Source organism: Oryx dammah, unplaced genomic scaffold (assembly GCF_014754425.2).
Source record: "Oryx dammah isolate SB20612 unplaced genomic scaffold, SCBI_Odam_1.1 HiC_scaffold_9, whole genome shotgun sequence".
Lineage (NCBI taxonomy): Eukaryota > Metazoa > Chordata > Mammalia > Artiodactyla > Bovidae > Oryx > Oryx dammah.
In genome coordinates this window covers 13215372-13227851 of record NW_024070193.1, presented here as the reverse complement: position 1 = coordinate 13227851, position 12480 = coordinate 13215372, and the positions used below count along the sequence as shown (strand labels likewise).

Sequence of the window (12480 nt, the reverse complement as noted above, 5' to 3'; positions counted from 1 at the left end):
CCTCACTCCTCTAAACCATGCTATGAAACAGGACTCCTAGAGTCCTCCTTTCATGGATGAGGAAATGGGAGTGACAGGGCAGAGAAGTCACTCGCTTGGGGATTTGAATCCAGTCTGCTTCCAGACTTGTGCATCTCTGCCCACACTGTACTACCTGTCTCTTATACTACACACATTGACAACTGTGGACTGCATGCACGGCCTCTTAAAGGGGACATAATATGCAGAGCAGTCCAATACAGTTTAAATGCATGTCCTGTTTTGTCTTAAAGTGAAGAGAAATTTTTCTAAATTAAACACACGAAAGATGGTATGGCTCTGAGAGGTCTGCAGCTGGTTGAATTTTCCATAAAAGGTGAAAAAGATGCTGTAGACCAAGAACAAAGAAAACTGAAGTTTTTATGGTGGAAATCTAAAGGTAACATCAGGGCAGAACTATATCTGATGGGTTCTGTGAAAGCAATGTCTCCAATGCTCAAGTAAGGAGATGAGTTTCTCTGAGACAGTGTGACGAATGCTCTTCTAGAAACACAAAATCGGGTTTCAAAAGTCTTCATGGTGCAAATTCCTAAGTCGCTCTTCTTTTTCTCAGAATTGTTTTTATGAGGTTTTGTTTTTGCAGATTTATTTTCCCCTGTGTACATAGATGCCCTTATCAGGTGATAACCTAGTTAACAGCCAGAACCATTCAGCATAATCCAGAAACACAAGACTAACAGGAAATGAGCACTTCTCAGAGATGATTCAGCAACAGCCCTTGACAAGTGACTTCAGCAACTTACCTTAGGCTTAAATGCAATGACTTTCAAAACCATCTCGACAGTGAACACCCCAGTGAAGACCATGTTCAGGATGTCCATGGCATCATTAAACATCTTGGACTGCTCGTAGTGCTGTGGATGGAGGCAGAGGCACAGTTCTCAGGGTCTGCTCCAGATTTGCAAAAGGAGGCTCCCCAGCCCTCCAGCCCCCAGCAAGCATCCATCCCACACTTGGACATGGAGGTGACCTCCCCATCCAGCACCCTCTCCCAGTGATCCCACTGACCCTGCAAGGGCACATGGCTGACCCCCCACAAAGTGGAGCAGGCCTTGACAAAATGAGGGCGACTAAACAACGATGGGAAAAGAACCCATTTCCTCTGCTCAGGATACAGGGAATCCGCCCTTTCTCCCAACAGGGTTTACATTCAGGGCCTCGACCCAAGCACAATGCAGAACACACCCACAGGTCTATGGACAGAGGTAGGATTCAGTTAGGTATACATTTTATGCCATTTAGGCCTATGTTCAATCAAAGTCAGTATTATCTTGACTTTATGCTTTTCCCCCCATCAGCAGAGGATCCTTTTCGTTCATAAAGAATTCTTCAGTTTAAGGAAAGTGCCAGAAAATGTATCCTTGGCTGTCTTTAGAGCCATTTTCCAGACAACACTGGTTTGCTCAAATCCTTACAGTCAGTGGGAAACTGAAACTAGACGTTGGCCACTCTTGTCCTGGTGCAACAAGCCATCAGGCAACGTGAGTGCTGGAAACTCTATCAGTCCCGCTCTGTAATTCAGCATGGCCAACTGACGGGAGCTGCAGCCCTTGCTCCCAGCATGAACAAGGAGAGGAAGTCACACAGGTCAGACTCCATAGTCCATGAACCAGAAAGTTTCCCACCGCCATGCTGAGAGCGACTTGAGGATAAGAATGTCACTCTGAGATGGTCCCAGGGCAAAGTGCCTGACACAAGTCATCCAGCATCAGCTCTGTCTCCTACTTTACCAACAAAGAAAGCCAGGCCTGGCAGATCACTTGCCCTGGATCACCCAGGGGCTGAGGAGTCAAGTCAGGATTGAATCCCCTGTCTTTTCAACTCCACATTGACAGAGCTTGAGTCCTCACCCACTCCCTGGCCACAGGAGCCCACAGGAAAGGTTTACAGACTGGAAGGCCATGCTAAGGCTCCACAGAAATGTCACTGATGGTCACAATGTATATACCATCAGTCTCTTATGCAAAAGAGTGCCTGTAAACTCCTGCCCTGGCAACTGCTAGCCAGAACGGGAGTCTGGCCAAACTGCAGCCCAGACTCATCAGAAAAGCAAAGCCTTCCTCTTGTGAGGGGGCAGCATTCCACCCTCAGGATCTGGGGCATGGGGCTGTGCCGAAGGCCCACATGTGATCCGCGTGGCTGTCTCCATTTTTACCTGCATGGCCAAGCAGAGTGTGTTGAGCATGATGAGGACAAACATCATGTATTCGAAAGGCGAGGAGTTCACCACGTACCAGAACTTGTACTGGTAGGGGTTTTTGGGGATGTATCTCCGCAGTGGACGTGCCTTCAAGGCATATTCAACACACTGACGCTGCAACGGCAGAAAAGAGCAACGGGGGTCCTGAGCACGTCTATGGAAGGAGGACACAGTTCTCATCTGCCCTGAAAAGCCAGTGCACACCTACTGGGAAGGACCATGGGTGACGGGAAACCGCCACAGCAACCCCCAAGGGTACCACTCAGCATCACTGCCAATGGACCCCCAGACCCATCACCTCATCTGCCCCTCACAGCAGCCTTGGAGGGTAAGTGGAGCAGCCAGTGTGCTTCCATTTTACTGATTAAAAGACTGAGGTCCTGCAGTGCATTAAGCAGAGATGCAAGGCCTCGACCCCCATCTCTGCCTGCCATTCCTCAATGCTGGTGGAACTCTCCTGCCCAGGAAAAGCAGCCAAGTAATGAGAGGCAAGGAAATCCTCAAGAATCAGAGGGGCTGGGCTGATTCCCTGAGACTGGACGTCCCTGGCTGCTCCAGGAGGGAGCCACACAAGCCGTCACCCAGAAGGAGAGCGAGAGTGTTAACCCTGAGCATCTAGTGGCGAGTGAGCTGAGTGTCTGCTGAGAACTTCTGAGGCTCAGGAGCTCATTGCGTTCCTCTCAGAACCCCAGGACATGGTCTGTGATGATAGCCAGGGCACTGCCCCAGGCACTCACGTGGGGGCCGAGACCCGTGTGCCATGTGCAGCCGGCATAGAGGAGCCTCCAGCCCCGAGAGCCTTCAGCTCAGCATCAGACCCTCCTGGCTCCTGGGCCCTCACTGACCCCTACTGTCGGCTCTGTCTCTGGATTCTGACTTCAGACAGGCTCCTCTCCTGTGACCTCACGTACTGCCTCTTGGGACCCCTGATCAGAGCCTCTTTGGGACCTTGTGATGACCTAGTTTGAGCTCGGCTGCTGCTTGGGTCCTGCCCTGACGCTCTTCTTCCTTGGCAGTGGTCAGGAGGGTGAAGAGCTGGGCCAGGCCTCCCTCAGACTGTGGCTGATACAATCTGCAGGCGCACCCGACGAGAGTGACATCTCCCTGCAAACCCAGCGGTCCTCGTGTTTCCCCTGGCGGGGATGCTGCAGCCTGAGACAGAAGGTCTCACCACACACAGCCACTTCCCCCCAGGAAGCCCGGGCTGGCATATGACCCTTGTTCACTATGTAATCATCAAACTGAGATGGCTACTGATAGAGGGCCCGGGGGAAACTCCCGAAACACAATCTCCATCTCACAGACTACTTTTCAGGGCTGAAAGTTAACTCGTTAATGTCCTCAATTTAAAAGAGATAAGGGAGCTAAGCCAGACAGGAGCGGGGGCGCACCCACAGTCACAGAGCAGGTTTAGGGAGAATACGACCAGTCCCAGTCTCCCAGCCCTCTCACATCATCCAGCGAGCAGAGCCAAAGGGCCCCGTGTCCATCAGCTTGGTTTAAACGAGGTGCAGGGTCAAGGAAGAGTGGTGCCAGTGCAATCTTGGTCTCAAGGTTAAAGTTAGCAACTGTCCCTGTGCTGTGAGAGGGTACTTCCTTCCAAGTCAGTGGTTCTCAACTAGGGGACATTTGACAATATCTGAAGATGTTTTTGGTTGTCACCAAAAACGGGCAGAATGGGGGGCGGTGCAGGTGCTACTGGAATCTAGTGGGTAGAGACCAGCGATGCTTCTACACCATGCACAGGAAGCACAACAGAGAATTATCCAGGCTCCAGCGTCAACAGACCCAAGGTTGAGAAAATTCAAGGCTATGCCCCACCAGGGACTGTGAGAGTATCAGGGGGTGCTCTCTGTCCCCAGGCCACACCACCCTGCATGACGCTGAGCTGTCACAGGTAGGTCACGACCACACCAGGCGGCCAAGGTATTCTGGCTTCTCACACACATGTGGGGGTAAATTTAAAAATTACCCCCTCCTCTGTCTCTGGGAAACTAACTCTCAATCCTGATGACTCAGATTGGCTGAGAGTATGCTCTGAGCAGGGTCTGAGCCCCAGGGGCAGAGAGCAGGTGGGCACCCTGCTCTGCATGTGGGGAAAGCCATCAAAAGAGAAATCAGTCCTCCTTAGTTCAAGGGACGGAAGCCCAAACAGTGTGTGACTTTAACCTGATTTTTGTCCAGCTCACAGTTCTTATACTCTTTCTCTCCCTGCTCCTGAAACGTGACGATGACGAAGCCCACGAAGATGTTCATCATGAAGAACGCGACAATGATGATGTAGATAATGAAAAAGATGGAGATCTCCACGCGGTAGTTGTAGATGGGGCCCACGTTCTCTCCGTTCGAGTCGATGGCTTTGTACAGCAACCTGGAGAGCAGAGAACCAGTCAGCACCAGCCCCGCTGCCTTCTGAGTGCCTCTGGGGGCACTGACAGCAGGAGCCCTCACTAGGAGCCCACCCCAAGTCCTCTAGATACACGGTGGTCCCCCAGAAAGCCTCCTGAGCATCAGGCCAGGCAGCCCAGCACCTGGGGGAGGAGGGAGCACCTGGGATGTATTTGTGGACTGATTGCTCTGAGAACCAAGAAAGATGAACAAGTATTGAATAATGCTCCTTTCTAGTCTCAGACAGAAGAGAGGAAGGACATCACGTGCAAGTCTTCGGTGGAACTGAAAGCTATAAACACAAGAGCACGAGTAAGCAGCCAGGGCAACTCCAAAGAACTACAAGAGGTTCCCCAAACTCAAACAGGCACTAAGGGAAATACGTGCCAAGCAGAACTCTGAGCAGGAGGAGGGGACATTATTGCAGCAGCCTCCAATTCAGTTCACGCCCATTCCCACGCAGATGCAGCCTCTCTGAGTACTAACTGCACGCTGCCCTGTGCCAGATGCTTGCGCATCCATCTGGAAAGGTGGACAGACTGCAGTCCTGTCTTACAGAAGCTCAGGGAGGGGTCTCAGTGTCCAAGGTCAAGGTCCTGGGGAGCAGAGTCAGAGTGGAGCCCATCTGCCCTGAGCCCCAAGCTCGTTCATTTTCCTGCCATCAGATTTGCTAAAGTGCCATGTTTAAAATCTGAGGCCACAGCCAGTGCCTCCAAGAGTGCAGGCTCTCACCCCATGCTCCCCTCCCCCTAGGGCCAAGGCCCACCCGACTGTCCTTTTACTCTGTAGGCACTCCACGCATCCAGAGTCCTGCCAGCCTGTCTACCCGCCATAGCTCCTCTGGGCACGACAACTTGGCATACAGACCACCATCGATGTATGTATATTCTGGTGGGAGGAGCTGGGGTGCCATCAGAGAGCAGAGAACAAGAAAGGTGTAAGAGACTCTCCTTTTGTATTCTACTTCCTTCCCTTTTTCTTACTCCACCGTCAGAACCCAAGTCACTCCTTGGGGCCCTGTACTGCATGTCACTGACGCACCAGGCCTCTCCTGCCTGGCTTGGCTGAGGACACTGACTAGATGCGGGCCTTGAAAGGGGAACCATGTCTAGACAGCTCCGTTTCTTCCATGGGGCTTAATACAGTGCGCTGCGGAGAGCTAATATCAAGAGCACACTTCATGAATGACCGAGTGAGTGCATCAATGAAAGACACGACACCCTGGTGTGTATTAGGACTCAGAGTGAACGAACAAGCAGTCTGGGACACTATCAAGGGCCTCTTTAGGACAGCGTAATGGCTTTACTGATGGGGCGACACAGGGGCTGGCCTGAAAAACGCCTCTGGGGACTCCCCATTCCCATCCAGGGATGGCCCCCTTACCCCATGCCAGCTTATCAAATCTGAGAGTCCTGGCAGCTGCCCACAGAGGTGAATCATTCACTGAATCAGACAGAGGGGCCCTGTGCATCAGCAAGTGACTGCTAAGTGGCCCAAAGTTACAAAGTCAGAGAAGAGGCCTGCAAAGCTGGAGAAAAGCAACAGGACTCACTCCAGGAGAGACGGCTCAGCCCAGGGTGCCTGCGAAGCAGCAGGGGCATCCCTAGGAGACACACGGTCCTGGTACTCACGCGGGCCAGCCCTCGAACGTGGAGACCGTGAACAGAGCCATCATAGCCGAGAGGACGTTGTCAAAGTTGAAATCGCTGTTTTGCCAGATCCTCTCACGGACCACAGGACTATCAACATCCCCATCCTTGTAGAGGATGAAGAGCCCCCTAGACAGGAAAAGAGGTGGGGTCACCCAAGCTAGATGTGGAATGGGTTGACAGCCCAATATCTCCCCAACCCCAGGCACCATCACGCTCGGTCCACAACCAGGCCACAGGTCTGAACACAGCACAGGCTGCCCTTCTCCATATCCTGGCCTGTGTTCAGTCCACTCTACTGTTCAAATAACCAGTCAAACGAGTATTCTCCCGAGCAACCAAGCAGACACCTAGCACGTGCCTAATCACAAATGAGAACTACTGAACAAGAACCATCCCTCCTAAATGGGCTCCAAGTGTGCAATGAAGAACCAAGAGCTTTGGCCGTGCAGAATTCCACAGCTCTGGGAAATCAGCCCAGGCATCCTCTTATCTCTTAGTTTTAATCGAATTCCTTTTATGATATTAACAATATTCCCAGTTTTCTTTCCAAAACAATTCTGTAATTGCTGGCACACAGTATTTCTCATACAATTTCACTTCTGGAAGGGTTCCAGCATCTTTGTTCCACAGATGAGGAGGCCGACATAGTGAGGGACGGGAAGGCTTCCGTGCCATCACCTCCATGGGCGACCCCCACCGCCAACCCACGGTGTGAACAGGGGCCCCCGAAGCCCACAGCCACAGCCACACGGCAGTCAGATAACTCTCTGAGAGCACTGACCGCTGAAAAGAAGTGCCCAGTGAGCACCCAGTGCAGGCAGCCCAGCCGTGGCTGGCGACATCTCAGGACAGGGACACAAGAACGTCTACGCTAAGGTCTCAGCACTTCAAGCTGTGGTTCCCTGTCTGCCTTCAGAGTCACGTGGATGAGCTGGGGCAAGAGGAAGGAGTATTTACCACCTGCTCTCTCCTGTCACCATTACTGTGAATGAAAATGAGACCAAAATGCAGGTTAGGGGAGCACGTGGGGAGAAGCAGCCTGGGACTTAAGTCAGCAGAGGGGGCCGGATCCTGGACTCCAGCAGGTTGAGCTCTGAGTTCTGGTTTGAGGAAAAACTCAGATACGTGGCTGTAGGGAAAGCTAATTGTTATTTTAGGTTTTAGTGACCACCGCTCAGTTTACTGATTCTACACCAAACATCAAAAGTTATTGGTCCATTCGCTCTCTTTTTTAAAATATAAGGAATCTTTGCTTCTTTTCTTTTTAAAACCAAAAAAAAAAAAATCTTTTTTATTTATTTGGCTGCACCAGTTCTTAGTTGCAGCATGTGGGATCTAGTTCGCTGATCAAGGAACGAACCTGAACCCGAGCCTCCTGCATCGGGAGTGTGGAGTCTTAGCACTGGGGAAGATGGGGAACTTCCCATGTGTCTACTCTTTAGGGGTGATCAAAAGCTTCAGAACTGGCCTGAGGTGTTGCTTGTACCACAATAGAGTTGTATGAAATGCCACTGAACTGTGCAGTTAGAAGAGGTTAATTTTATTTTCTGTGAACTTCACCTCAAAACCAACTCCTCCATCTTTCCAGCTATGAGCTGAGCTCTCAGGACTCTTGTTCTCTACCACAAAACCTTCAGAGACACTAAATATGAAACAAATCCTCGAAGCTCTCTATCTGTTCTTCCGAATTCCCCACTCCCACGTTCAGGACAGGCTTCCTGGGTGGCTCAATGATAAAGAACCTGTCTGCCAATGCAAGAGACATGAGTTCGACCCCTGGTCAGGGAAGGAAATGACAACCGACTCCAGTATTCTTGCCTGGAGAATCCCCAGGACAGAGGAGCCTGGCAGGCTACAGTCCCTGGGATCACGAAGAGTCTGACACGACCTAGTGACTAAACAGCAACAATGTTCAGGACACTCACCTGCATTCTTCGGGGTTACTTTTGGCTTCGTCTGTGCAGCGATAGAACTTTCCCTGGACACAAAACAGACAGGCAGTCAAACTCTGGCTCCCCCTGAAGAGACGGGCTCGGCTCCGTGCTCAAGGGCCCTGCCCGGTACCTTGAAGAGCTGGACCCCGATGCAGGCGAACATGAACTGGAGGAGCGTGGTGACAATCATGATGTTGCCAATCGTCCGGATGGCCACGAAGACGCACTGGACCACGTGCTGGGGAGAAGGGGCGGGGAGCGGACAGGGGGCCGTTACTTCCCTGTGCTCTTTTAGCCGCAGGGTGAACTAATATCAGCCAAGGTTTTCTACGATTATGTGCATTTTTCTGTGAGTTTCCTACTCGACAGTCCTCTATGCCTTGTCGTGCAGGTAGCAATCTATGGCGAGATCCCCTCAGTGCATCGTGTCCACTTGGGAGGGACGCCCTGTAAGCAGCCGCTCCTTGGTTTCCTTCAAAGCAGTGAGCTTAGGGTAGAAGAAGAGCCATGGGGCACAGCAGTGCCTAGCATATCAGCCCTTCTTATGCACCCCATAAGACGACTTGGGAAAATGTTAACCCTCTGGCCTTTTGTACAAACTCCCTAAGAACAGAGCTAAAGACTGAACTATACCCAAAGGAATACTATTAATAATGAAAAAAGTAATAAAGTATGACAGTAATCAGATAAAGAAAAATATTTTAAATTAACAAAAATTTTAAAATAGCAATTTTTAAAATGCTACGAGCGCTTGGGAGAGGTAGCCTCATTGACTAGAAATGTTCCTTCCTAATCCAAAACCCACTTGAAAAATCCATCAGGCCTCAGCCCAGCTCCGGCCCAGAAAAGTCAGTGATGACAGCTAACCCTGACCAAAGCTAGCCCAGCCTGGGGAGGAATCCAAACCTTAAGTCCTTTCGCTCTGTTGATGGCCCTGAGTGGCCTCAGGACCCTTAGGACCCTCAGAATCTTCACAACAGAGATGGCACTGGATCTAAGGGAAAGAGCAGAGGAAAGAAAGCAAGCAGAGTGTATCACAGTCGGTAAAACGCTGCGAGATGATTTCACTGCAGTGTGATGATGGTGGGACCCCGTGGAGCAGAGCCAACCTCTCCCCACAGCCCCACAGGAGGACGGGTCTCCTCCTTCCCGTCCATACTCCACCACAGTCCTGGATCAGAACTCTGCTGATGCAGCAGAGATGTGACTCAGGGTGTGCCTGGTTCTTCCCACCTGATGTCTACTCTAGGTGTGACCTAGCCAGGCTGTGCTGGTTTGGTTTTCTAAGTTTGGAGGCCCTGCTGTGCTGCTCTGATGCTGGGCTTCCCTGGCCTTCAAGGAGGCTGCTGCTGGGTGGGAGAGATGGGTAACTGCAAGCCAATGTGCAGGAGTGACAGAGAGAAGGCAGCCCAGGGAGCATGGCTCAGTGGCACTCTGGGAAGGCACCCTGGAGGTGATAGCCAGGTGAGTACCTAGGGGTGATGGGGTCACCTAGACAAACAGGGAAGGGGCTCCAGCCAAGGGGAGCAGCACCTACGCAGGCCCTAGAAGGGAGGCTGCGGCTGGTGGAGAATGGCAGGTGGCTGAGTGTGGCCGCAGCATGAGCTCTCAGCAGGCAGTGGGTGGGGGCGGAGAGCCAGGCACAGCAGGGAGCCCCCAGGAGCTGCAAAGATACTCGTGAGAATGTCTGTCTAGGCTACGGCTACACGGCTCCCCACACTGGGCACTGAAGGGAGGTGAGGGAGAGGGTTAGCACAGGGCAGCTTCGGCAGGGGTCCTCATCTTCTGATGGGGAGAGAGCCTCTTATTCACCTTTAGTTCAGAGGCCGTGTGCACACAGGGCTCTTCTACGGAGGAACTGGTGGTCAGCACCCAAGCAGAAGTGCTTTGAAGTCTGCAGGAAAGCAAGGCCACCCCTAGACGCTCCCACTGGAGCCTCTGCCCCACACCCCCAGGTTCGGCAAGCTGAGGCTATTCCCCACTAGAAATCACTCAATGCCATGGAAAGGCCCTGAGGCTCTAACTTGCAGCTTTGCCCTTCCCAGATAAAAATTTTAGAGACTGGAAGAAAAGGGTAACAGCAACTGATTTATCCTGGAGAGGAAAGAAGCCTTTGATCCTTGAGCTGGAAGGGCTAAAGAGGCTACTACCTTTCCTGTACTACCCTTCCTGTTCAGAAGTGGAATGGAGATCTCAGAAAAGGAGGCCCCCCAGACCTGAAGAAGCCATGGAGAACCCAGGCTAGAGCCCAGCTGCCCTCCCTCCTAGTTCAGACTTCCTTCAACCTCTTTTGAAAACAAAACAAAAAAATCAGAGAATAGTGAGCACAGCCCAGCAAATGGCATAAACAGAAAAACAGAAGCACAAGGAAGCACGCGTTGTCACAATGCTTTCTAGTAAGGGCACAAATTAAGCTGTCCAGTTAACTGAACGCCACCTTCAATGTGATGCCTAGGCTTTATAAAAGTGTTAGTCACTCAGTTGTGTCTGACTCTGTGCCACCGCACGGACTGTAGCCCTCCAGGATCCTCTGTCCATGGAATTCTCCAGGCAAGAATACTGGAGTGGGTTGCCATTCCCTTCTCCAGGGGATCTTCCTGACCTAGTGTTTGAAACTGGGTCTCCTGTATTGCAGGAAGATTCTTTACCATCTGAGTCACCAGGGAAGCCCCTCACATAGACCTGCCTGCCCAACAGTCCTGTGTACAGACACACACACACACACACACACACAGAATACTTACTGGATCCCAAATGACACCAAAGACACCCCAACGACCAGCATATCCAGTAAGTTAAAGTAGTTCCTGCAGAAAGCGCCTTTGTGGAGGAAAGCGCCAAAGGTCATCATCTGTGAGAAGAATCATAAGTGATTTAGTGTTTTTTTCTCTGTTTTTCTTTCCAGGGGAAAAGAAACCTGGGCTCTTTACAAAATCTTGAGCAAAGTATGACTTTATGAACAAGTGTGGGTTAGGAAGCCAGAAACGCAAAGCAACAGGGCAGAGTAACCAAACATTGTGTTCAAAAATGAAAAAAGGGCAGTTTCCCAACACATTTTAAAAGAACACACCAATTGGGACTTCATTATGGTGATGACAAATTTCAAATATGATTATATCATTGGCACGTCCATAGGCTCTGCCTCAGAGGTGGTCCACGTGACCAGGCTTCTCAGGATGCAATCGCTGCCCAGACAACCTGGCTTCCCCATAAAACTCTGGTTCCAGCCCCTCTGAGATGCCAGCACAGCCCATGTTGCTCCAACTCAGGCTTCTCAGTGGGGCTAGAAGTGCCTGAGCCCTGGCCTCACACACACTGTTGACAAAGAAACTGGCTTCATTTCCCCAGGCCCCATACTGCTCTTAAGAGTCCCGAGTGCTCTGTCCTTTTCCAAGGGTTCCTGTAAGTCCAGCCTCTCTGGCACATGCCAGCTGGGGCTCAGAAGCTGCCTCACCTGCTCTCTAAGCCATGCCCCAAGTGCCCGGAGCCCACACTGCAGGCGCCCACTGAGCTTCCTAAGTAAGGAGCTTAGTGAGGAAACGCCCCAGAGAAATAACTGAAAAACACATGAGTTACTGCTTATTGTTTAAAAAGATGGGGGAATTTTCAGGTAAGTACAGGAGAGGAAGAGCTGGGAGTTAATCATACTAGACCACATGTTACTGCCAATAATCAATCCTCTTTGACCCACAAACTACAACAAAAAGCCCACTTCAAATGTAACCCAGTAACCAAACAGCCTTTCAAACTTTCCCCAGCCTATCAGGAACCACCCTTTCAATGTCAGCTGTTTCTCAGAGATTCTCCATTTTCGGAATCCCTCTTGTTTTAGCTTATTTTCCACTCTCTAAGATTTCTTCAAAATGAGGATTGATTTGGAAGATTTAAGTCACTGAGGCACATACACAGAAAGTGAAAAGAAGTCATTGTGGGGTTTTTTTTCTTTTAAATAAACCTGTATCTTTTTGCCCTGAAGCCCAAGGGTACCTATACTGCATTGAACAACTTAAAAATGTGGAAAGGAAAATAAAACCTCAATTAACCAGGCTAACAGGCTAAGGATGACATTTCTAAATTCAGTCTGAGGAGACAGCAAATTACCAAAAAAGAAAACCTGGGATGGAGCACAGGCCAAGTGGGCACTGCTGCACCCCACACCCTGTGCCTTCTGCTGCGATGCCCGTCACCATGGAGACGGTGGTAGAATCTGCTCACCGATCCAGGCAGCATCTCACTTCGGACCACATTGAACCACATTTACTGACCT

At 50.9% G+C, this 12480-nt stretch overlaps 1 protein-coding gene across 13 annotated transcripts in view; it reads right to left on the bottom strand.

Annotated features, from left to right (window-relative positions):
* Window positions 1-12480, bottom strand: part of CACNA1D (calcium voltage-gated channel subunit alpha1 D) — a 347512-nt gene that overhangs the window by 57306 nt on the left and 277726 nt on the right. For all 13 annotated transcript variants that reach the window (XM_040247200.1, XM_040247204.1, XM_040247206.1 and 10 more), the window contains 8 exons: window positions 10958-11064; window positions 9120-9207; window positions 8344-8451; window positions 8205-8257; window positions 6259-6405; window positions 4409-4610; window positions 2195-2353; window positions 783-893 (listed from right to left, as the gene is read on the bottom strand). In XM_040247200.1, coding sequence (XP_040103134.1) covers window positions 783-893; window positions 2195-2353; window positions 4409-4610; window positions 6259-6405; window positions 8205-8257; window positions 8344-8451; window positions 9120-9207; window positions 10958-11064 — 975 coding nt within the window. The remainder of the gene's footprint in view (window positions 1-782; window positions 894-2194; window positions 2354-4408; window positions 4611-6258; window positions 6406-8204; window positions 8258-8343; window positions 8452-9119; window positions 9208-10957; window positions 11065-12480) is intronic.